The 25,003-nt window shown below is 36.4% G+C and overlaps 1 protein-coding gene across 2 annotated transcripts in view; it reads left to right on the top strand.

Annotated features, from left to right (window-relative positions):
• Positions 1 to 1,342: 1,342 nt before the first annotated feature.
• akap6 (A kinase (PRKA) anchor protein 6) overlaps positions 1,343 to 25,003 on the top strand; it is a gene marked incomplete at its 5' end in the record, with an annotated part of 161,965 nt that continues 138,304 nt past the window's right edge. Inside the window, 3 exons of one of the 2 annotated variants that reach the window (XM_079833639.1) lie at positions 1,343 to 1,678; positions 19,604 to 19,855; positions 20,171 to 21,577. In XM_079833639.1, the coding sequence (XP_079689765.1) occupies positions 1,343 to 1,678; positions 19,604 to 19,855; positions 20,171 to 21,577 (1,995 nt within the window). Of the gene's footprint in view, positions 1,679 to 13,791; positions 14,004 to 19,603; positions 19,856 to 20,170; positions 21,578 to 25,003 lie in introns of those variants that run through there. The other variant, XM_079833638.1, reaches the window with a different exon arrangement.

Genomic DNA, 25,003 nt, shown 5'->3' with positions numbered 1-25,003 from the left:
CATCTGACTGCTGTGATGCTGTTGGTGGGAGGGAATTGCTCTGTGCTGAAGCAGCATATTAAACAGACGTACATACTGGATCGTTCAAGATATCGATTTCCAATCGTTGACTTCCCTGTTGCAGTGGCCTAGATATTCAGTTCTGGTTAATGCCGGTGAGACAGCCTCATAATGACCATCAATTGTTCCGGTTCAGACTCATCTTCATTACCATCACAGATTTCTTTGTGTAGGGTGGAAATGACCTTAGCTATTGATGTAATGACGCTGTGTATGACCTCATCGGGCATTATTCATGAGGATTCAGTGGCCATGTTACAGTAGCTAATGCAATAATTACATTAGTAGTGAGTTTGCATTGTGGTACTGACTTTAGCACAAGCCAGACACCACTGGCATTTTCTTCAGCAAGAAAGAAATTTGAAAAATGTTTTTGTGAAGACTGTATGCATAATGTGGACAGAGTGATAGCCAAATATTCTGTCTGTTATATACTGTTGAGTCATGTTCACGAGTGAAATAAGAGCTTTGTTGGGCTATTCCATTATTTAAAAGGATGTCCTTGTTTAACTCTTGATACTTTTATTATTGTTTGACATTGTATTTTATCATGTAACCATGAAAATAGCCTCTAGTGCTGACATGGGAATATGCATATAATCCTCAATGTACGTGATACAAAATAGTTGATCCAGGATTAAACAGAGTGTGATGGTGCTTGAAAGCATCTTAAAGGATTTTTGTGACATGAATTTCTATTTCCAATGACATCAATATTTTAGAGTTTTGTGACTTCATTTTGCTTTGAGGTCATCTATATGCTAGCGTACTTCAAACAACAGATGCAGCTTTTAAATGTGTATACAGTCACTTCTTCTCTTCTGGTAAAATACATGAAATGATTGATGACTAATCCTTTGTCTAATAAAATGCTCTCTGCAGTGAGATCTAGAGGATGTCAGAATATAGGCCTGCCATCTCAAGTATGAATTCTGTAGGGTTTAAAATGTTCCCTGAACCAGCTGTGCTGTGTGTTTCGTCTGTGATCAGAGCTTTTATCCATGTAGCAATGCTTTTTTCCTTCAAAATGGAAATTAATTCCCCAGGATGAGAAATCCTTTTCTTTTAAATGCTTTTCAAATGCTTTCCTATGTGCATGAGAGCCAATTTACATGCTGTCATCCATGACAGTGACCACCATTAGATTTGCCTCCCCTTTCCATATTTAACGAAAATCTGGCAGCTCTTTTAATATTAATGGGTCATAACATATCTCATCCTCTCTTCTCTCTAAACAGCTAAACCAAAAGGCTCCATCCTCAGGATCACGCTGTGTTTCACCATGAACGTTGCAGTATCGCCGATGGCCAGTGAGGCTTCCTCCCCTATGATAACCTCCGTAACTCCCACCCTGGACCCCGACCTCGATAAACGCGATGATCCGGACCTGTGTGGGCCCAGCGTTAGCGGGGATGGGCCGACCCAGAAACAAGATCCCTACCGCAGGTACCAAAAACCTCCTCCTTTGCACACAGGAGCCGACTGGAAGGTGGTTCTCCACCTGCCGGAGATAGAGACCTGGCTAAGGACCACGACAGAGCGAGTCAGAGATCTCACACACTCTGTGCAGCAAGATAGCATCAATAGACACGTGGATGTGCACCTGGTACAACTCAAGGTAAGAGTGCTTTGTCGATTTTCAACCCGCTTTGTATTGTTACAATGTCTATAGTATATGTAAATGAACAATGTTTACTTGTTTTCCGTGTTACCTTTACCGAGAATTTCACGTTTATTTGTGAGCAAAAGTCTTTTGACAGCTCCAGGGCTTTCATGAAAACGACAGATTATATCACATTTTTGTATCTCCGCCCACGGACAGTCGGATCGACAGAGGGTTATTAATACAACGGTTATTGTAAGGGTAGTTTTATCACTGGAAATTGTATAATACTATGTCTACTCTTTAAACAGCATTATGGTACATATGGAACACTATGGCAACAGCTTTCTTACCTGCACGTGATGGCATTTTGCTTCGGGGAGTCGGAACTGACTAAACTGCAGTTTCTTTCATTTTTTTCCCCTCCGTTAGGCATAAAACACTATTAATAGTCATCAAGTTTAAAACTGAGATTTTTCAGATTTTCTGTTGCGGTGTTCTCTCCATATTTAATATTCTTTACAGCATTTAGACACTGCCTGCCTTGCACTGGATCATTCACTAGAAACAGGCTGCAACTCACTACTGCAAACGTTTACTTTTTGCACCTTGGAACAATACAAGTCGACATCATTATGACTAAAAGTTTGCCAAGTAGTATTTCTTACTAAAGCAAGGCGGTATTTGACTCTGCTGAAGGGTATCTATATCAGACTGGGGGGAGTGGCTTTGGACGGCAACATGCCCAGTGCATTATGGGTGTTGAAGTTTTATTTGGCAAATGGGAAGGAAATGGCCTTTTTCTTTGTTTTCTCTAGTCAGGTAGCACCTATTACATCGTTTCTTTTTTCTTTTTTTTTTACTTTACATGCAAACTTCAGGCAGTATTTGACAGCGCTCTGATCCAATGGCATATAGGCGTCATCAGATTGACAGTATTTTAGCCCAATGGCGTTGCTGGGAACCAGTGAGAGCGGCAATAGTTATTGAATAGTTTATAATAAAACCTACCCCTGCTAAAATGTAGTGCCAGCATATGAAGAGTTCAGATGCAAAAACTCTCTAAGTCCTGAAATTTTTTCTTTTAAATGAGCATTTTTATCAGGCTCCTATGTTTAGGTTCAGTCATTTCAATTTAATGGCAATGAAAGTTATTGAAATGCCTTATTGTCACTTTAGTCAATTAATTAATATTTAACAAATGTAACTGTCTTTTGCTGCAAAACCAGCTAAGTCCATGTGTGTTTTTTTTGTTGCAAAGACCACTAAGTCCACCTCTTTGGACAACAAGACAGTAAAGGCCTATCGTTTCTCTGCGCTGTTATCATTATAGCTGTGGTGTTAAATCTGCTATTCTTTAATATTGAGAATGATTTTTAGAGCTATATCTTTATTGTTATCTTTATAGTTACCGTGCTTGGAGTGAACGGACCTTAAACAGTTGCAAAATCACTAAAGATGCAACTGGAAACATTACAAATGAAAATGTAACAATGAAGAAACTGATCCACACAGTAGGGGGAGCTGTGTTGTAAGTGACGCGTCCGTTTCTGTCAGAGTTTTACAGCAGCACAAGGAACAGTGTTTACTCGCTACTCACGAAATCCTGTCATTGCCACTGTAACAATGGATAAAACATGATAAAAACTTGCAGCGCGGCAATTGAAAGCCGACTCATTCGCACACTGTCATTCATCTTGAAATCATATGATTCGATTCGCATCTTCTGATTTGTTTCTGTGGACTTAGAGGATTTTGCTGACAAAGGCAAGGGGCGTTTGATGGTTTTTGCCAACAAATCTGCATTTCTGAAAGGGCTAACGCCGGGATTTAGCACATTTGAAGCTAAAGCATTTGATGAACGTGTACCATGTGTGGAGAGCATTCGCTCAATATCATTATCTCATTTTTGACGGAGGTGGCGTTTAGCGGCATTATTCAGGTCACATGACTCAAAACATGTGGACTCTCTCATTGGCACCCCCTCTATCAGGTGGAACCCTAGACAACCGACTAGTTCGTCTAGGCCTAGAAACGGCACTAGTCAAAATGTCCCAATCTGCATGTTATTTTAGCTGCAGCGATATCTAGATGCCTTCGTCCATAAGGGATTTCCTGGAACGTCATAAGTTACACAACTTTTATGAGACTCACTTGTTGACCTTATGCATGGCTTCCAGTATGAATGAAACAGATATGACATTACATTTGTGTACTCAATGATGCTCACAACCCCCAATTTTCGGTAAAATTAGTAAAAATTATACTTCTCTCTTAAAAATTACGTTTTCCTCCAGTGTAGAGAAGTGTTTAGGAGGTTTTTTTTCTCTCTCAGTGGATGCATAAGATTTCCTGACAAAAATTAAGAAATTGCTTTCATAGATTTGTATCATAATAATTTTATATTTTATAATAAAATGTATGTTAACAGGTCACCCTGCAGTTTTCTGTAAAATATAATGATGTTTTTTTATTTATAGTGTTTCTTATTTTGTTTAAGAATTTTATTTAGTAATAATAATAATCATAATTATTATTAGCAATATTGATTTATAAAAACAATTGTAGGCCACATTGTGCAGCCCTACAATCAAGCACAACAAAGCTATTCCTACTGTATGTAGTAGCCTCTATGCCATTTCCTCAGCTAGTCGAGTGAGTTAGTTGATGACAGGAAAATTAACCACTTAATTAACCACTTAACCCCCCCCCACCCCCCCAAAAAAATAAAAGAGGTGCTTTTTGATATTTTGGTTATAAATTCAGTTTTGAAATTGTGTTAAAACACCCTGCAGATAGTTTTGTCCGTATCATGTTGTATGCAAGATTTATTCAAATGGATCTGAAGGGAGATTTGTTTTATTAATAGGAATAGGAATTTGATGAATAGAAAGTTTAAAAGAACAGTATTTATTTGAAATAGAAATATTTTGTAACTTTATAAATGTCTTTACTGTCAGTTTCACTTTTGATAAATTTACATCCTTGCTGGATAAAAGTATTACATTCTTTATTAATGAATTACTGTCATATTATGGTCTCTCTCACGGCCTCTGAGGACTTCAGTTTTTTTTAAGGATGAGCATGAACCTTTGATATTCTCGCATGAACCAGATGCGAGACATCATCACTCAAACAAAGAACAAGGCTCTGATATGAGACAAAGAGCTGGGTTAGAAGAAACTTGAAATAGAGAAAAACTTACATATTAGATGGCTACTTGACTTGTAACACAATTTATTTTGTAACAATATTTCTTGTAGCAGAAACTCAAAGGTGATGTACAATTTAGCTCAAATCATTATTTCATGTACTGTAGATGCATTTATTTGTTGAAGTAGCTGTGTGTATACAGGCCCTTCTCACACTGTCAGGGTGTATTTTGCTTGTTTGAACACATACAGGGACCAAGATTAACACTCACCAAGCACCAAATGAGAGGACAAATTGGCCATGGCCAGTAAGAAATATTTGTTGTTCTATATTAGGTATTCTTTTCTCAATTTACCGGCCATTTGCAAGCGTGGTTCCAAACATACATTTTGGACCCTGAACACATATAAATGATGAAATACTATGCCTAAAATCCAGTCTTTTAGTCGGATCATTAACCGCACCGCAGCAGTCCATCTTAGATGTCTGGAGATGGAGGGATCAGCTATAAACACAGAATGGCCATAATGGATCTTTGAGTCCTAGATTAGTCGGATTGGATGTGGATCAATCATTAAACGCACCGGAGGTCTTATCAGATTTCTCTACTCAACTCAAACTCTTTTCTGTTTAGAGCATTAGCTTGCTGGATGTTTAGGTGTTGCATTGATGGGCATGTGTAATGTGTATATATGTATTTAAAAGTCACACTGCACACTGTCACATGTCTGTCTGTTTGTTAGGTCTTTCAGTTGTGTTTTGATTCTGTCACATGTTCCTTTGTCTTCCCATGTCCTGTTTCCCGCCACTTGTCTGTTTCCTAGGTTACACTCTAAAAAATGCTGGGTTAAAAACAACCCAAGTTGGGTTGAAAATGGACTAACCCAGCAATTGGGTTGTTTTAACCCAGTGAATGGGTCGTTTTAACCCAGCAGTTGGGTTAAATGTTTGCTTAAAACAACCCAATTGCTGGGTTAAAACAACCCAACCACATCATTGCCTTACTGTTTGTTCCTGAGTGCCATTATTAAAGATTAAGTTTATATCTGGATTTTCTGAGTCTTCAGCCTGTTCCTGTGCATCCCAACCGTTACACACACTGCATCATTTATTGCTTTATTTATGCAAAATGGTCTTTTATGATATCTTACCTATCACCTACCTGGTTTATAACTTAACTGCAATAAAGTAATAGCCTAGTTAGCTACTAGTTACCTGTTGACATAGGACATATGGTGTATTTTATATTATTTAAAGACCTGGAACCTTATCATTTTGACAGAATGTTCTGCTTCAAACAAAGTGCCATGGGAAGTCAAACTAACTTTATATTTTCTTATATTAAATAGTTTATTTCCTACTTCTTACAGTTAATCAGGCTCTGAATGATTTCTGCTACGTCATCTCTTGCTATATCCAAAGGCCAGTTTTTTCCTAATATCAGCTATTATTAGAACACATTTTACACATGGGGAAAACTGATTGGTTGGTTTTTCTTTTCTTTTTATCTTTAGCGTTTGTAATGAAAAATAGCAGTCTACATATTTTGAAACTTTAGCTACAAAATGTCTTTTTCACAAATCTAATTCCATTAACTGCAAACAAAATGCAAACTGTTTACATTTGCATTTTGCACCGTACTTCTAACTGTAATATGCAATCACTTTCCACTGCACTTTTACACTTTCTCGGATAGCTTCTGTCCATAATTTATTGCACTACCTTAATCCATTACTATATTCCGCATTTTAGTCTCTAACATATCATTGTATACCTCTATCTGTAAAAGTCTGTTTATAGTAATAGCCATCTGTATGTTATATTATATTCATAGTACATATTCACCTTTAAATTCTGTTTATAGTAATAGCCATCTGTATATCTATTCACTGTACATATTCACCTGTAAATTCTGTTTATAGTAATAGCCATCTGTATATCTATTCACTGTACATATTCACCTGTAAATTCTGTTTATAGTAATTACCATCTCTCTATTTATACATATTTATACATATATTCAGTACATATCCATGTCCTGCACTTATGCAACCGTTGTATATCCTGCACTTGCTGCTATTGCACTTCTGGTTAGATTGCCTTGTACTTGTACTTGTGTAATGACAATAAAGTTGAATCTAATCTAATCTAATCTAATTAACAGACCTATTATAAATTCTACAACAAGTTATTCAATTCAAAATGTACCATTGTTAGAGTATAACGTGATCAATTCTAGTAAGAGTGGTCATGAGTAGTTTAAAATGCTTTCTAATTTATTTTGATGCAGTATGTTTTCTCCTCTTTTCATCAGTCTTTGTCGTTTGTGGCTGCTTTAGATCATGTTTGATTTTTAAAGTAGTACATTCTCTATAGAATTCAAATGGGTCATACATTTCATCTTCGTCATGATAGGAGTCTTGCGCAAATCTTATCTCACGTTTGGAGCGTGCTGGTGAAATTTAATAATAAATCTATATCCTATGTTCCTTTAACCATGGTTTAAATATTGGGGGGTTGTTGTAAAGAACTTGGTAGTTTTGGTTATGGCCCGGGGGGGGGGGGGGGGGGGGGTTACTTCCTCCCATTCCTCAACCCCCCCCCCCCCCCCATTAACTTGTGAACCCTGGTCTAATGCACTGTAGCAACATCATTCCACATCAAGACACAGCGATGATGATGAGATTATAGTGAGAGTTTCAGTGTTACTCTCACAGCTGAATCCCTCTGCTCCGCTTTCAGATGAATCAAGAAAGCATTACATAACACCGTTTCAGTAACATTACTGTTTTTCACTTGAGCTTTCATTTCATCTTCAGAACAGCATGCTCAGCTGTATTTAACTAGACGTGTACCCTCTCGATGTCTTTCATGAGGGAGAATCAGACAGCCTGTGGATCTGCTTAAACAGATGAGAACCATTAAAATTAACCGAGCTGTGTTTTTGGAAACTGAGATGGAAGAAAGTGTTTTAACCTCAAAAAGCACACTTTAGCTTTAAATAAGTGAAAGTGAAAAGGAAACCGGCTGCGTCATTGTTTCACTCAGCGGAAACTGCATTATTAATGTGCTACAGGAATCTCTCCTTTAACTGAACTTGTGTCTCTGGAACGTGACCTGCTGGTTTCCTTCTTTTCCTATATCATTACATTTGTCCATTTGTTTGCTGCTGTTTGTTGTAAAATAACACGCTGCAGTCTCTGGTGTCACTGCGTTTTACAGCCAGTCTGGGAAGCTGCCTTTCCTCTTAATAAATCATGTGTGAAACTTTTAAAATAAGTGTCTTTTGTGTGTGTGCGAGGGTCTCTGAGCAGGAGCTTTTCCTTCATATAGTCCATAGTTGCGTCTTTAGTTTCTGTGTAACGTGACATTAGCATTGGAAGAATGGTAATGTAAATCAATTCTTACAGTATGTTGACTTTTTGGTTGTGAAGCAACTGACAGTTATTTCTGAAACAAGATGCCTGATTGTTGTATTCAGTCAGTTTGAATGCCACATTTCATCACTGCTTGTTTTAGGAATCTGTCATTAATGAAGCTTTGTAAAGAGACTTTTATTGAAGAATTGGACCCATATGCACACATGATGAATACATACACAATCATTTTAAATTATGTAATAATGATAAATTATATAAAAAAAACATAATTATATAGTATAATTTCCTGTGACTCTACATAGGACAAGCGGAGTGGAGAAAGGATGGATGGACAATATAAAATGTAGAATTTATTATAATGATTTTTTTCTTTTTTATATATGTTTTTTCTTAAATAAATGCAATTACTTTTAGAATAAATAGTATATATAAATTAAATATGAAATAATACATATATATATAAATATTATATATTATATAAAGTTATTATATATAATTATAAATGCTGATTATATATATATATATATATATTATAAAAATTGACCGCAATGTTTTTTACCAAAAGTACAAACATTTAAGATCGGTGAACAAGCCTAAATCTTAGATTTATTTTTCACCATTATATATGATGATCTTGATGTTTGATGGAGAAGAAGCCAAGTTTTTGATCTAATACAGCTGAAAATGTTTTATAGATTTTATATTAATTCTTCTTTTTTTTGTATGACATTTTGATGATTTCTGCTGTTCTTTGGTGTACCGGTTACACTGAAAAAAAATATTATAACCCGATTGAATTAAGCATAATTAATTTGTACTCGTTTAAATAATTTAAATTTAGTTTTTTTTATGTTAATAAAAAAAATGAATTGTTTTTATGGGAATTGCATGTGTTTTTGTTTAAATTGAGATCAAATAAATTGAATGCGACCACTTACGATACAATTTTTTTGTAAATTCAACGAATCATTTTTTTCAGTGTATGCTGTGTCTTGTGTTTCCCGTGATCTAGTTTCTCTTTTGTTAATTAGTCTTTTCATTCACCTGTTCCTTGTTAAAGTATCTCTTTAGTCCCCTTTGTTTGCTCTGTAACCTGTGTTCTCACCCATTCTCTGTTCGTCCTCATTTTGAAGTAGTTTGGTTGCATTTATATATGTTATACTCTGTGTGCTTGTTACAACCAACTCTGTGACATTTGGTTGGTCAAGCACCTTTTCTGCTTCTTTTGTGGACTTTCTGTTGATGCCTTGTTGTGAAGAATTCTGTGTGTGTTTCTTGCTGAATCCAGTGTTATTTTGAGGGGGTGACTGAAGTCTTTGTGTTCAGTATCAGCAGACAATGAGTCAGTCCGTGCAACACACATCTGTTTCTCCATGAGAGGCCACAGAGCTCAGCACGGACTGATACTCCTACACTAGTGACTCACACTCAGTCTTCCTGCGAGCTTCCACCCTGATTCTTCATCATGCGTGCAGTGATTCCAGAATGTCTCTCAGAATGGAGCTTTGAGTGTATAATATGAATGCTGGGAAATATATCGCCAATTTGAATCACAAGCTTTCAGGAGGAAACAAAATCAGTTTTTAAATACAGTTGCAAGAAAAAGTATGTGAACTGCCCAATGTTTTTCAGAAAAATCCAGGTCCTGCACATTCTTCAGTTTTCCAGCATCTTTTGAATATATGAACCCTCTCCAGCAATGACTGTATGATTCTGAGATCCATCTTTTCACACTGAGAACAATCGAGGGACTCAAACACAACGATTAAAAAAAGGTTCAAAACATTCACTGATTTCACCCCCGGCTCTTAATGCATCGTGTTTCCTTTTGGAGCATCTGCGAATGTTTCAACCTTTTTGTAATTGTTGTGTTTGAGTTCCTCAATTTTCCTCTGTGTGAAAAGATGGATCTCAAAATCAAACAGTCAAAATCAAATCATTATAAATTCAGCAATTTTTTTTGTCTTGTGGACTATATGTAAACATTTTTTATGTAAAATATCTTATTCAGGACAGCACTAAATAAAACATAATGCATTTTGTATGATCTCTTATTTAGTTAAAATTATTCACATTTTCACAGATTCTGCAAGCGGTTCACATACTTTTTCTCGCAACTGTATATAATTTTGAGACCGTTACAGATGACGGAAACATCTTTCCCATCTCGTAGAAACAGTCAAATGTCTCTTCCTCTTAAAACACCAATTATTCAGCATCTAGTTGGCAGGGTGTTTTTTTGTGCTATGTATGACTGCCATGTATGACTTTCAAGCAAACAGCGCCATCTTGTGGAGAAGATATACATTCAATAGTTTGGGTTCAGTAAGATATATATATATATATGAAAATAATTATTAATAACTTAAAACATATGTAATTAGTACTCAAAAAGTAAAAACAGTGACAGTAAAGACATGTATAATGTTATAAAATAACCTTTCTTTATTTTTAGTTTCAAAGAATCTTAAAATTGCTTCCTCTGTGAACATAAAAGCCTTTTTTTCAAAAACATGAGAAAAATCGGTTACACTTTATTTGAAGGTGTCTCTGTTACACTGTAATTATACATTTAAGTACTTAGGCCTACTATATGGTAAGGAGCATTCATTTGCTTTGGTTTCATGTAATTATGCATAATTTATTGTTATTACTAGTAATGCTAAAATAAAGTGTTACCGAAAAATCTTACAGACTCCAAACTTTTGGAGCGTATTACTCAAGTTCGTAGTATATCATGAACACCAATTTGTTCACTTGTCAAGTGCATGCATAAACACTACATTCAAAATAACACATTTAAATAAATGATTAATTAATAAACTTAAATGCAGTGTATCATTTACACTCAACATTTAAGTTTAACTGTTTAAACGTTTAGTAATCTTGAAAGTAAGTTTACAAATAATATTAACTTAAAACAATTTTTTAAAATATAAATAAAACTGTAAAATTATGTTTTTTTATATAAAGTAGCCTTGAGTATGTCATATTTAAGAACATTGATGTCACTGCTTGACAAATTGTTGACCAAAAAATGGCATAACTAAGGAGATAGATAGATAGATAGATAGATAGATAGATAGATAGATAGATAGATAGATAGATAGATAGATAGATAGATAGATAGATAGATAGATAGATAGATAGATAGATAGATAGATAGATAGATAGATAGATAGTACAGAAGTAGTTCTATGGGTTCTGCAGTAGTAGTTGTTTGTAGTATATAGAGACTGGCAGTAGATCAGCACACAGCTGATCCCGATGAGATCAGCCCACAGAACAATGTCTGCAGCACCAGTAATGCAGACACACCCTTATTCCACAGATCAGATGTACAGTATGAGAAGGATTCGCACACACACTCACACACACACACACACACACACACACTAATAATAAAGCACACATGCATCTGCACTAATAGCATGTAATAGAATTTGAACAGTTGTCAGGACACACTGATGTGATTTACACATACACACAGAGTCACACACACACACACACACACACACACACACACACACACACACACACACACACACACACACACACACACACACACACACACACACACACACGCACACACACACACACACACACACACACACACACACACACACACACACACCCATGTTTCTCACGTCTGTATTTTTACCCAGTTGAGACCAGATCATGTCATGTGCATGTTTATTTAGAGTGATGTAATCTGAGTAATGTGGAGAATCCAGAGAATTCAGTCTCATCTAGAGAGAGAGTAGATGAAACGTCTGTGTGATTTGAAAATGTGCTAAAGATCTCAAACTTTGTGGCATTTGCATGTTATAGTTGTTTTTATTTATTTATTTATTATTATTTCTGTTGTGCAGTTTCTTGTTTTATGCATGCTTGCTCATGGAGTAATTTTAACATGATTTTCAACTACCAATAAGATTGCAGCACACCCAGCTCCATTTACCACTGTTATTTGATCACATCTATCTGGGAGAATGTAATTACAGTTTGGAGATTTGTTTGTTAGTTAGTCAAGGCAGCTTTTTATTAGCTAGTTGACCATTTTATAGCCCTTGAGATTCTGTTGTTGTATTTCCTTACAAAACTTTACTGTAGTGGAACCATGTTAGTTTTATAGCATCAAATGGTGATAACATTATACTTCAATCTATAACATGTTTAAAAAAAATTGGGTCGGTAAGATTCAAAAAATAAAAGTTGAGAGAAGTCTCTTATGCTCATCAAAGCTGCATGTATTTGATCAAAAAGACAATAAAACAGTATTGATGTGAAAAATATTATTACCAATTTAAAATAACTGTGTTGTATTTTAATGTTTTATGTAATGTAATGTAATTTATTCCTGTGATGTCAAAGCTGAATTTTCAGCATCATTACTCCAGTTTTGTGTCACATGATCCTTCAGAAATCATTCTAATGTGATGGTTTGCTGCTCAAAAAACATTGAAAACAGCTGTACTGCTTAATATTTTTAAGGAAACCATGATACATTTTTTTTATTTTGATGAATAGAAAGTTCTAATAGAAATATTTTGTGTTATTATTATTAATGTCTTTTATTGTCACCTTTGAGCAATTTAATACATCCTCGCTGAATAAAATTTTTAATTTATGAAAAAAAAAAAGTCTTACTGACCCCAAACTTTTGAACTGTAGTAACATATTTGTATATACATATAAATGCCATTTACAAGCCAAATACCATGGTATTACAATCAAGGTAACGTTTTAAAACATTTTATTATTTTTACCATGGCACGTTATCTTGTAAGGGAATTGTGTGTCAATGCTGTGTCAGTCAGTACAGCATACTCTGTTCTTACATCAAGAAGCTTGTAGGTTTCCAAAGAATCTGTTGCATTGGCTAAGATTTCCATTTAAATCATATTCAGTGTTTAAAATGCAAATGTTAATGTTTGTGGTGCATTTGATGCAGATGTAGTAAGAGAATAGTGCCATTATTCAGCTCAAAGCAGTTCAGTGTTGATTCAGTTCAATAACTTAAAAGTTCATTCATTATGAAACAAGTTCAATTCAGCGATAAAGAGCTCTATAGAAGACAATAGTGTCATTATTCAGCTTGAGTCAGTTCAATGTTGATTCAGTTCGGTTCAATAACACAAAAAAAATGAATTCAGCTATAAAGCAGAAAACAATAGTATCATTATTCAACTCAATTCAGTTCAAGTTTTGTTCTCATCTGATAGTGTCAGTGCAGTCAAATAATTATATTGCTGAATATTAAGCGTCTCCAACTATGCAAGCCAAAGGTGACAGTAGAATTTATTATGTAAACAGCCATAAATAAAAACATTTTTGCCACTTTGCACATGTAGGCTGTATTCTACAGTACAATAGTGTACAAGCCTTGTTGACGATAGTGCTAATGTGGAAGCCTGAGTGTGTGCTATGACCTTAGAGTGTCCAGTTACCCCTCAAACCCCTGTGTAATTTCCCCGCAGCAGCTGCCCATGCTGGTGGGGCAGACAAAGTGAGGCCAGCACGAGGCCTGCTCCAGGGAGGGAGAGGTCAAGTCCCAAAATAGCCCCTCAGTGTGGTGAGACAGCCCCTCCTCCAGAGAGAAAGACAGAATGGAAGAAACGGGCTAGTGAAGTGAGTGAGGAAGAGATACAGAGAGAGAACGACAACATATCAGACAGCACGAGCTCTCAGAGCTGTCACATCTGACATCAGATCTGACACACATCAGCGCCGCATGCCGCACCGAGCACACTAAACGAATCTTCATTCTCTTTCATTCATCGTGTTTTACCTCAGCCGGTGAGCAGGTAAGAGGACGGATCAACTGACACGCTCAAGTGTACTTCTAATAGGAAGTCTCTGACAGGTTGACATTGCTGAGATTGTTTGAAATATTGTTCGGATGTGAAGTTGAGCGGCTGCGTTTTCTTTTATGGATAATTGAGTATATGCTGGCTTTGTGTTTGGTGTGATTTTTTTAGTTGGATTGGCATATTTTGTTGGAACATGTTTATGCATTATTTTGCATTTGGGAAAGGAAGACGCCTTTAATGAAAGTCCATTAACGTGGGAGTGTTTGTATGTGTGTCAGTGTGCTTGTGTCATCAGCGGTCACATGGTGTTGAGAGGGCAGCTGCATGTGGCCCCCATATACACCCTTTCTCTGTCACTTTCACTGGCCTTTTTTCTCCACTGATAACAAAAAATCCTAAAAGTACCATGGTACTAGCAAGGTTTTCTTGTACCATCAGAATTATTTAATGAGTAGAAAGTGAAATAGAAATCTTTTGTAACATTATAAATGTCTTTAATGTCACTTTTGATCAGTTTAATGCATCCTTGCTGAATAATTAATTTCTCTAAAAAAAATTGTAATGACCCCAAACATTTGAACTGTAGTGTAGGGGAGAGCCGGGCACAACCTAACACTTTTTGACTTTCTCAGTTTGTGTAAATCCACTCGGGGTTCAGAGTATGTATTTTTTCCCACATTAATTGCACACATGTCTAGTACAATTATGTGGTTTTGTTTCATTAATACAGTGTATACTTTTTTCTTGATTTACCCCGAAAGAATGGAAGTGAAATGTGACAACATGCCCCATAGGTGGAGTACATTGTAACATGTGGTGGGGCACAATGTAACATGACCAAATGACAGCTTAAAATGTTATCTGATATAATAAAAAAAATATACAAGACAAACTAAAATATTTTGTCTACAAAATACAATTATTAACATTTTTAAATAAAATAATGGCATTTTTTACTCATAAAAAATACAAGCATTTTTTAGTTTGACTACAAACACATCCTAAATACAGCTATACAGCATAGTTTACATTACTGAACATTAACTCTCAGTCATTATTCACCCTTTTCTCACGGTTTCTCAAAAGAATTAATAAAAGTATAGAATATAATGGCATATTTCTAATAGGGGCTCATTGTAACGCAGTGTTACAAAGCACCCCACCTGCGCAACTGGGATTTAAATCGCGGCTTTTGTCTTCTGCTGTAAGATCAACATTAAAGACCGATCTCAACTGTTAAATAACAGATATAAGATTAAAATAATATCGGATTTGTCTTATTTTAAATAAACACAAAAAACAGATATGAAAACTAAACTTAAGTAAGAAATTAACTTTTGCTTATGGTATTACTTATGGTTAAATAAATGTTCAGTAATATCTTCCAGAAATTTTTTAATTTCTCTAAATAATGTTGATATGCAACTAGTAAATACACTAAGTTTCGTAATTCTGGCATGTGTGGAAAGGGTTAAAACATGCGTGTTACAACTAACCCAGCGTTAGGTTGTGCCCCGCGCTCCCCTACATCAATATACATGTAAATGTTAAAAAATAAACCCAAACTGGGGGATCAGGGTCTTGTATCGTCCTGAAATGTTTATTTTCCAGTGACCTTGGAAAATGGACATAAAATATTGATTTGAGCATAACTTATTGTATTGTGTGAGGGGAAAAAGACACCAGAACACCATATGCGAGACATGAAACCGGCACAACTATGTAGAAATTGAGACGATGATCAATTAAACACTTTGTTGCCACTATAATGCTGCAGTTGACCAATGAGAATCAATTATCAGTCATTTGAATCAAGTAGCATCTTATTATTGAGAGTCAAACATGCCAAATACTGTTCAGAATAAACCCTTAATATTTTAAGCTCAGTGTAAATGCATTTGTTTTTTTCACCAGCCGAAATAGTTCAACCACTAGATCAATTAGATATTTGGATCTTTTTGATGCACTTCTTATAACATAATGTGATTATTCTTATTTTACTATTCATACAATTTTTTCACTGCGTTTTATTTTGACTTTGAGAACTATTAGGTTTTTAAAGAACCCTGAAGATGGTGTCATGATGATCTGTATTACTGTATATGTGCTGCAGACGATCGGCTTGTACTCTACTGTTTGTTTTTGAGCCAGCGAGGCAGGAGCGCGTGGAACCTGCAACATATTGCCAGCATGCCTGACCTACATTCAGCGGTGCCGTGTTATTTTAGGGAGTGGACTGCACCGTATCAAAGATGCTGCTGGCCACAACTCTGGTGTTGCTGTGTTGACAACAAGCTGCAGTTGTTTTGGCATGTCTGCCGAGCCCCATAAATGCTCCTGTGAACTATATTCTCTCTCACCCTGGTATTGATTGTCTCAGTGCTTTTAGGTTGATACTTTCACAGGTTTTGGGTAAAATACTGAACTATTAAAAAAAAAAAAACAGTGATGCCGAGAAGTATTTGGAAACTTTAGACACAATTAAAAATGTATTGTATTCGAATTACATAATAGGGGCTTTTATTGTAAAGAGATATACCACAAACACACAGTCAGATTTCACAATACAGTTTGATAAGTTTAAAAATATATTGACAACCAGAAAGTGTCCAAAACTTGTGGAACATTTTTATTCTTAATATAATTAATTACAACACCACAAAAAAAAGAAAGAAAAATAAGTGGCATAGAAAAGTGAAGTTCAAGTTTCATTTGTTTGCAGTTGCCACTTTGGTTGATATTTTGTATTTAATGCAATGAAATTCTGATATTTTTAAATGTGACTGAAGAGAGTAAAAGTGTCAAAATAAATAGTAAAATTGTAATAATGATGCTGTTACAATGATGTCAAAGTGGGAAAATATTTCAGAAGGATTTTTCACTTTATATCCTTGGAAATGTCCTATTTTGCCCCCAGATTAAACGTTTTTATAAATGACAGTGTATTAAGTTTGGATGAGATGAGGCAACTGTCCAAGTTTCTAGCAGCTGAGCCGCCCTTCCGAATGACACAGGCTGGGGGAAGGGAACATGCTCATACTGTGGACCCAAACAGTATTTAAAGTACACTTTGAAAAATATGAATCTCATTGCGTTACTTGAGGGAAAAATGCAATTAACGCAGTGATATTTTGGCATTATTGGCATACTTAAGCGTCCAACTTTTTTGGGGTCACTGTAAATGTGCAGTTGGTGTGTAGTGTAACTAAATCTTATTCTGTTTCATGATCTCATCTTCTGAAATTAGTTACTAGCCTTTTAATATCACCCCCTGGCTGCTTGATTTATGATTTAAACCACAGTGACAGTAGAAGAAAAGCCCCCTAGACCCAATGACCCACGAATGTAATGTGCTCTTCACTGCTGTGACTTTCACATCAGATGAACCACATGCTGCAAGGAACTACTGAAGTACCTTTGTTGAGGTGATACAGATAACATAGCTGTCTGACATCCCTCATCAGTTGGTTAGCAACTATAACTAGACATGTACATTTTCTTAAGAAAATGTGAGTGATGCCATAGCGAAAATGGCAGTCGCTACCGTGATGCAAGTGACTGCAAGAGAGCCGAACCATCTATATTATGTTCTGGTGCTGATAATATTCATGATGATGTGCAGTTGGTTCCAGGGTCACGGGTGCTCTAAATGGTTGCTAGAGCATGGCTAGACAGTTAGCAAGGTTAAACTAATGGATTGGATGACCGCCCAAATCAAAACAGCCAAACTCACATGTTTCCATGATGTTCTGATTCATACATATCCGTCTCATCTATTTTTCCATGAAAGTCTATGGGGTGGTAGCTAGGCTGCTGTAAGTGGTTGCTAGGATGTGGCTATAAAGATTTTAGGTCATTACTTATTAGCTGCTTGATAAGTCAAATGAGTGTGTGAGAGAGACTTGAGAATGAGAGACAGAGAAAGGGTTCCTAAGGCCCTGCGTGTGTGTGAATTTGACAGTCGAGATTCAAATTCATGAACATTCCATCAATCTAAGTCTATGGGATTTTTTTGACCGCACTTTTTTGACCGCCATTTGAACATTGTAAGTCCAATCACTTGTAAAAGTCATAGCACACCTCTCCTTAATAAGCCGGTTGATTTGACACCTCATTCATGGGTCTACGACAAATGGTGCGAGATGAGTTAGGCGCCGAAGTTTTGCCCAGAAGAAGAAGAATATGTTTCTTTGCTTCACAAGCACCACTAATAATGTTATATATTACATTTTCCCAATAAGATTCCAATGAAATCATCTTAAAATATTAACCTAATGCTTAATAAAGAATGATCCGCAGAATGGTCGCACACTCAACATGGTCTACAGCTGTTGCTTAGCTTAACTGCAGGGAATGCGGAGTCACACCGGTTTAAACTAGAACTCAAATAGCAATGAAAATGCACAAATTGTACTGAAGAGCAGGCATGCTATTTACCTTATGAGGTGTAAGACTTTACACCAAATTGTGTAACTAATACTCCTGTAAGTTTTTAACAAGAATACACTACCTTTTAAAAGTTTGGGGATTTTTAATGTTTTTTAAAGAAGTTTCTTATGATAACCAAGGCTGCTTTTATTTGATAAAAATGCAGTAAAACCAGCAATATTATGAAATATTATTCATATATTTTAAAATGCAATTTATTCCTGTGATGGCAGCTTTGCACCAACCATTACTCCAGTCTTCAGTGTCACACGGTCCTTCAGAAATCATTCTAATATGCTGATTTGGTGTCCAAGAAACCTTTATTATTATTATCAATGTTGGAAACAGTTGTACTGCTATTTTTTTATTTATTAATATATTAATGATTAATGTAATGCATTCTTGCTGAATAAAAGTAATATTCTTTCCAAAAAAAACCTTGACTAACCCCTCACTTTTGAACAGGATTGTATGTAATTTTCTAAAGAGAGGACATAGTCAGAGGTAATTTACAGGCAAAACTACATAGGCAGTGTAGTGCTCTTTGGTATATTCTGGGATGATCTCATTATTATTCACATGTCATGTGAAAATGACTCAAACATTCCTCCATTTCCTCTTGCATGGATGCATAACATTGTTTTTTTGTTTTACTTGTGCCTTGTTGAAGGTAGGTGCATGACAAGTAGTCTTGACTTAAGTTCCTTTTATCAAAAGAATATTAAATGCTAATAATGCAGTAAGGTCTAGAAATCTGAGCTATTTCTTTTAGTGACCACAATAATGGTATTTGGCATGCATGATGCAGATATATCCTGCTGAGTAATTTAATATTTGCATCAGTGATCTTCTCTTAGATAATTCCTGATGACTGTATGGTTGACTCATGTCCCATGCTTTTTGCTCTTTCTTAAGAACTGTAATTCATATAAATTTTGTCTGAACTTTCAATGTCTTCCATTTAAAAACTCTTTAGACGGATGTGTTTTGTATATCCAGTGTGTTCTGGGTTGCTGAGGAAGTAGTTGGGGAAACCAGATAATCATAAATGTTATATTTCCAATGATCTGTATGAATCCAGTGCCCATCATATGATGTGTAATTTCATGCATAATATTGCAGATCATAATATCTGATGACCGTCTGTGCATTTGTCTGTCTGATAGGACATCTGTGAAGACATATCCGATCATGTCGAGCAGATCCACGCACTGTTGGAGACAGAGTTCTCCCTGAAGCTCCTGTCCTACTCTGTGAACATCATAGTGGACATCCGGAGCGTGCAGCTCTTGTGGCACCAGTTGCGAGTGTCCGTGTTGGTTCTGAAAGAAAGGCTTCTCCAGGGCCTCCAGGATTCCAACGGCAACTACACCCGCCAGACTGATATACTGCAAGCCTTCAGCCAGGATCACGATGAGGTCAGATACATCTCCAAAGCATCATCTGAATTAAACCACCTAAAGCGGGGACATCCCTTACTAAGGGCACATCCCTCACTAATTCACAAGGACAGAAACTTAGTTACACAACGTTCTGTTGGGAGTGTATGATAAACTCATATGCTATACCCTTCACCAAAGACATTTAGACTTTTATAGCAAACACTTGCAGCAAGGCGCACTTGCTTATCCCGAAACAGTTCTTTCAGGACAGGATAGATTTGATTACATTTTAAATTTGAGTTGTTTGCGAATTAATAGTCTGTTTGCTTTTGTGATCTTGATCCTCTTTAGGCTCGGCTGGACGCTTTGACAGAAGTGGATGACTCTGGCCAACTGACCATTAAATGCAGTAAGGACTACTTCTCCCTCGACTGTGGCATTACTGCTTATGAACTGAGCGACTACAGTCCCATTGAAGACACAGAAGGTCGAGGGCCACGCTCCCTTTATCCCGAGTTGGAGCAAGACTTTCCAGAATTGCTTCAGAGTGTGGATCTCCTCAACATTGCAGCCTCTAGGCAGAACCAGGTGTCATCTTCACCTGCAGAAGAGTCTGTTACTTCTACCCAGGAACCTCAAGAGACAATCAGTGGCCCCACCAAAGAAGAAAGTGCACCGGATTCAGCAATGCAGGGAGAGAGCAGCTTTGCCCTTTCCAAACGCCCTCTTCAAGGCGCCTTTAGGAGTGACGTGTCTCCCACGCAGCCTTTGCCTAAAAAGCCCATGTACCTTGAGGGTGATGGAGACACAAGGTGCAGTAGGCCTTCACCCCTCCTGTACCAGGCTGACTTGAGCAGAAGCACGCCATCTCTTCTGGATACACCGGATCGCTCAAAGTTCTGGCTGGAGCTGGAATCAGTTTATCCAGGCAATGGGAGTCAATCCTACGAGAGTCTCCATGCTATGAACGGGAGGAACTTGCAGATGGGTCTCAAGAGACCATCTGTGCCCGGTGAAGTCTCACTGGAGAGACGCTCATCTGAGGCCGTGCAGGGATTCCAGACACAGAATCACTTGACAAACTTCAAGACTATGCACTCCAAAGCCAAGCAGGCTTACAGTGACTCTTCCAGCCCACCACCATCTTCAGGGGAGGACATCTCAGACCACGACCCAGGGGAAATGTCCTCCAGCCCCGGGGATCAAGCTCCCACCGCAGGTTCTCTCTGGATTGTTAACCAGAATGCTCTGTGCATCTCCAATGCATCAGGCAGCCCCAAAGAACACTGGTATGGTTCGGATGAGTTCCTCGCTCTTCCCGCCCAGCTGAAAAAGACAGAGATGTTGGCGATGAAGCTGGAAAGCCTTGCTCAGGCTTTACCGCAAAGAGGCTTGCAAGAGTCTATCCAGGATGTGGATGACTGGGATCTCACTGAGGTCAACCCTGATTGGGAGAGCAGCACCGATCTTCTTTTGCTTCACCCCTATAAAAAGCCCTCCCGAGCCGGGCGCTTTTCACCTACCTCTTCGAGCGACGTGGCTCCTTCTCTTGATGACAGCATAGAGTCTGGGCCTCTCAGTGACCTGTTATCTGAGGACGAAGTGGCGCGAAGTACACCAGAGTCCAGGGGAAGAAGCATATCGAATGGACAGCCCATTACACCAAAGATTATGTTCCAGTGCACACCCTTGATACAGCAACTACTAGCAGATATTCAGCACCAAGAGAACTACCACGATGTCTGGGCAAAGATAGAGGTAAGAGATTTCTGCTTTTTTTGGCACAGTATTCTTAACCTTTCCAGGGGCTGTGTTCGACAAAGAATACTAGCTTACTACTTAATGTTGGAGTATATGCTGTATACTGTGCTGTATATACTGAAAAGTATTCCATTCTGTATAATGTGCTGTATATACTGAATGTAGTATATGATTCATTTTACAGTGCATTTAATACTGCACAGTATGTATTTAACGCATTATTCCATGATAAACATTTCAGACTGTAGTATGCTACATTATTCTGAGCAGTGTATTGTCCTCGTATACTGCAAATCCTAATATACATTCTATATATATTGAGTAAGAGTAGTATGTTAGTACACTATTCTGTAGATAGCCATTCGCTCAACTTCAAAGCTAAATGAGCAACCGAGTGTTAATGCTGACCCTCTCAATACAGTTCTACAGTTCATATCTAATTTAAAAAGGGATATAATCATTAAGAAAGTCATTTGTATGCCTTAATCCTCATTCACATAGAGGCGGCAGCTAATATGTGTCACTACACTAAGCAGATATTAAAAACAGCTGATAACTAAAGGGGTAATGAACTAACAAGCCACCTCAGCCTTTCACTAATATTCAAAGCTTAATTAACAGGATTGCGCTCCTTGACAACCTCTCTTCAGTCCCAAGTCTGTAATTAAATGATTAGCTACAAAATTAAGAACATGCAATCGTTTATAAAGGGCCCGGGTGCTTGAGGAAACCCAAACTCGTCAGAATAGTTTTTCACGGGTTAAATGTGGAATAGCATACTACCATGCTACTCTTACAACTGCTGAAGTATTGTACACTATGCACTATGCGAAATATCTGTATGCATGGAAATACCCAGATGACCTAGTACATTTGCTGAAATGAGCAGTATGCAACTGAGCTTACTGCAGGGAATACTGTATCCCATAATGCAATGTGTCCAACTTAGTGTTCACACGAATGCTAAGACATTATTAAAATAATTGGTAACACTTTACAATAAGGTTCATTAGTTAACATGAACTAATAATGAACTGCACTTATAAAGCGTTTATTTATCTTTGTTAATTTCAACATTTACTAATTAAAATCTTGTTAAAATTAGTTAATGCACTGTCAATTAACATGAGCAAACCATGAACAGCTGTATTTTTATTAACGAACATTAACTAATGCTGAACAGTGGTGTTGTTCATGGTTAGTTCATGTTAACTAATACAACCTTATTGTGAAGTGTTACCAAATAATGATACATGGATATACAAATTTCAAAGATTTCTTTTAATATGTAACCATTTAGAAGATGCTTTTATCTAAAGCAACTAAGGAACAAGCAGACTGTCATAGGAGCCAACAATAATGCTAACTGAATGCCACTCACATGCAACACCATCAGACAAGTGAGGTCATAAAAATGTGACAACAATGTGCCATATTTTATAATAGTAGACAATACACAGTATATCCTGTTGCAGTAAGTAGTAAAATACTGTTCTATTTTGAACTATGCTATTATTAAGCAATCTAGCTGCATTAATATTGTATTAATGCAGTTCTTATCTATGTTCTTTCAAAGATGTATTGCTGTTGAAATCTAAATCATAAAAAAAAACTATTTCCTGATTGTTGGCCATGAGATTAGTTCTGCTATTTGGTTTGCCACTTTGCTGCCTCAGAGACATAATGGGTACTGTCGCCATCTGGTGGTCAAATATAAAAACACACCAAGAACACCATTACTGTAAAAACAGTAATTTTGTGCAATATTATTACAAATTAAAAGAACTGTTTTCTATTTGAATTTATTTGAAATGTAATTTATTCCTGTGATTGCAAAGCTGAATTTTCAGCATCATTACTTAGTGTCACATGATCCTTCAAAAATCATTGTAAAACATGTTGATTTTCTGCTCAGTTATAATTTCTTATTATTATTGAAAACAGTTGTGCTGCTTGCTATTTTTGTGGAATGTTTTTTTTTTCAGGATGCTTTGATGAATAGAAAGTTATTTGCATTTATTAAAATAGACATATTTTATAACATTATAGATGTCTTCACTGTCACTATTGATCAATTTAATGCATCCTTGATTAATAAAAGTATTAATTTCTCTCTTATTTTAATCTCACCACACAAAATGTTAAGCAGCACAACTGTTTTCAATATTGATAATGATAATAATAAATGTTTCTTGAGCAGCAAACCAGCATATTAGAATGATTTCTGAAGGATCATGTGACACTGAAGACTGGAGTAATGATGCTGAACATTCAGCTTTGATCACAGGAATAAATAACATTTAGAAAATATATAATTAAGTAGGAAACAGTTATTTTAATTTGTAACAATATTTTACAATATAACTCTTACTGTATTTTTGATTAAATAAATGCATTGGTGAGCATAAGAGACTTCCTTCAAAAACATTACAAATTTTAATATTTCAAAACTTTTGACATGTAATATAGGATGCTTTGGTTTAAAAAAGATGACACAGTTCCCAAAAATACAATAGAAAATACAATCATTTTTTCTACTTAAAACCAAGGTAACTTGGTTTCATGTCAATAAAAAAAAGAAATTAAGCAAGATGCTATAATGATTCTTGCACCGTTTGAATGACGTTATATGAATTAAAGTGCCCCTATTATGCTATTTTAAAGAGTTAGTTCACCCAAAAATGAAAATAATGTAATTTATTACTCACCCTCATGCCGTTCCACACCCGTAAGACGCAAATTAAGATAATTTTGTTCAAATCCGATGGCTCAGTGACGCCTGCATAGCCAGCAATGACATTTCAACTCTCAAGATCCATTAATGTACTAAAAACATATTTAAATCAGTCCATGTGAGTACAGTGGTTCAATATAAATATAATAATGCGATGAGAATATTTTTGGTGCGCTTTTGGAAACTCTGCTCCATGAAGCTTCGAAGCGTATCGAATCAGTGAGTCGATTCAGCAGTTTGGCGGTTTGACACGTGATCCGAATCATGATTCGACTCGCTGATTCGATACGCTTCATGAAGCAGTGTTTTGAAATCGGTTATCACTATATAAGTCGTTATTTCGGGTTTTTTGGCGCCCCAAAAATATTATCGTCACTTTATAATATTAATATTGAACCACTGTACTCACATGGACTGATTTAAATATGTTTTTAGTATATTAATGGATCTTTATAGAGGAAATGTCATAGGGGTGTGGAATGGCATGAGGGTGAGAAATAAGTTACATTATTTTCATTTTTGGGTGAACTAACCCTTTAAAGTTTCCTAATTTAGTTTTGGAGGTCTCCAACAACAGGTTTTCATGCATCAAAGGTCAAAAAACTGTTTTATTTTCTCATAATATACATTGCACAACACCACAGTGTTGAATGATTCTCCAACGACTCGATGGATGAATCAGTCTCTCT

The sequence above is a fragment of the Gobio gobio genome (assembly GCF_949357685.1).
Source record: "Gobio gobio genome assembly, chromosome: 13".
Taxonomy (NCBI): Eukaryota; Metazoa; Chordata; class Actinopteri; order Cypriniformes; family Gobionidae; genus Gobio; species Gobio gobio.
This window is presented reverse-complemented; position numbering and strand designations above follow the sequence as displayed.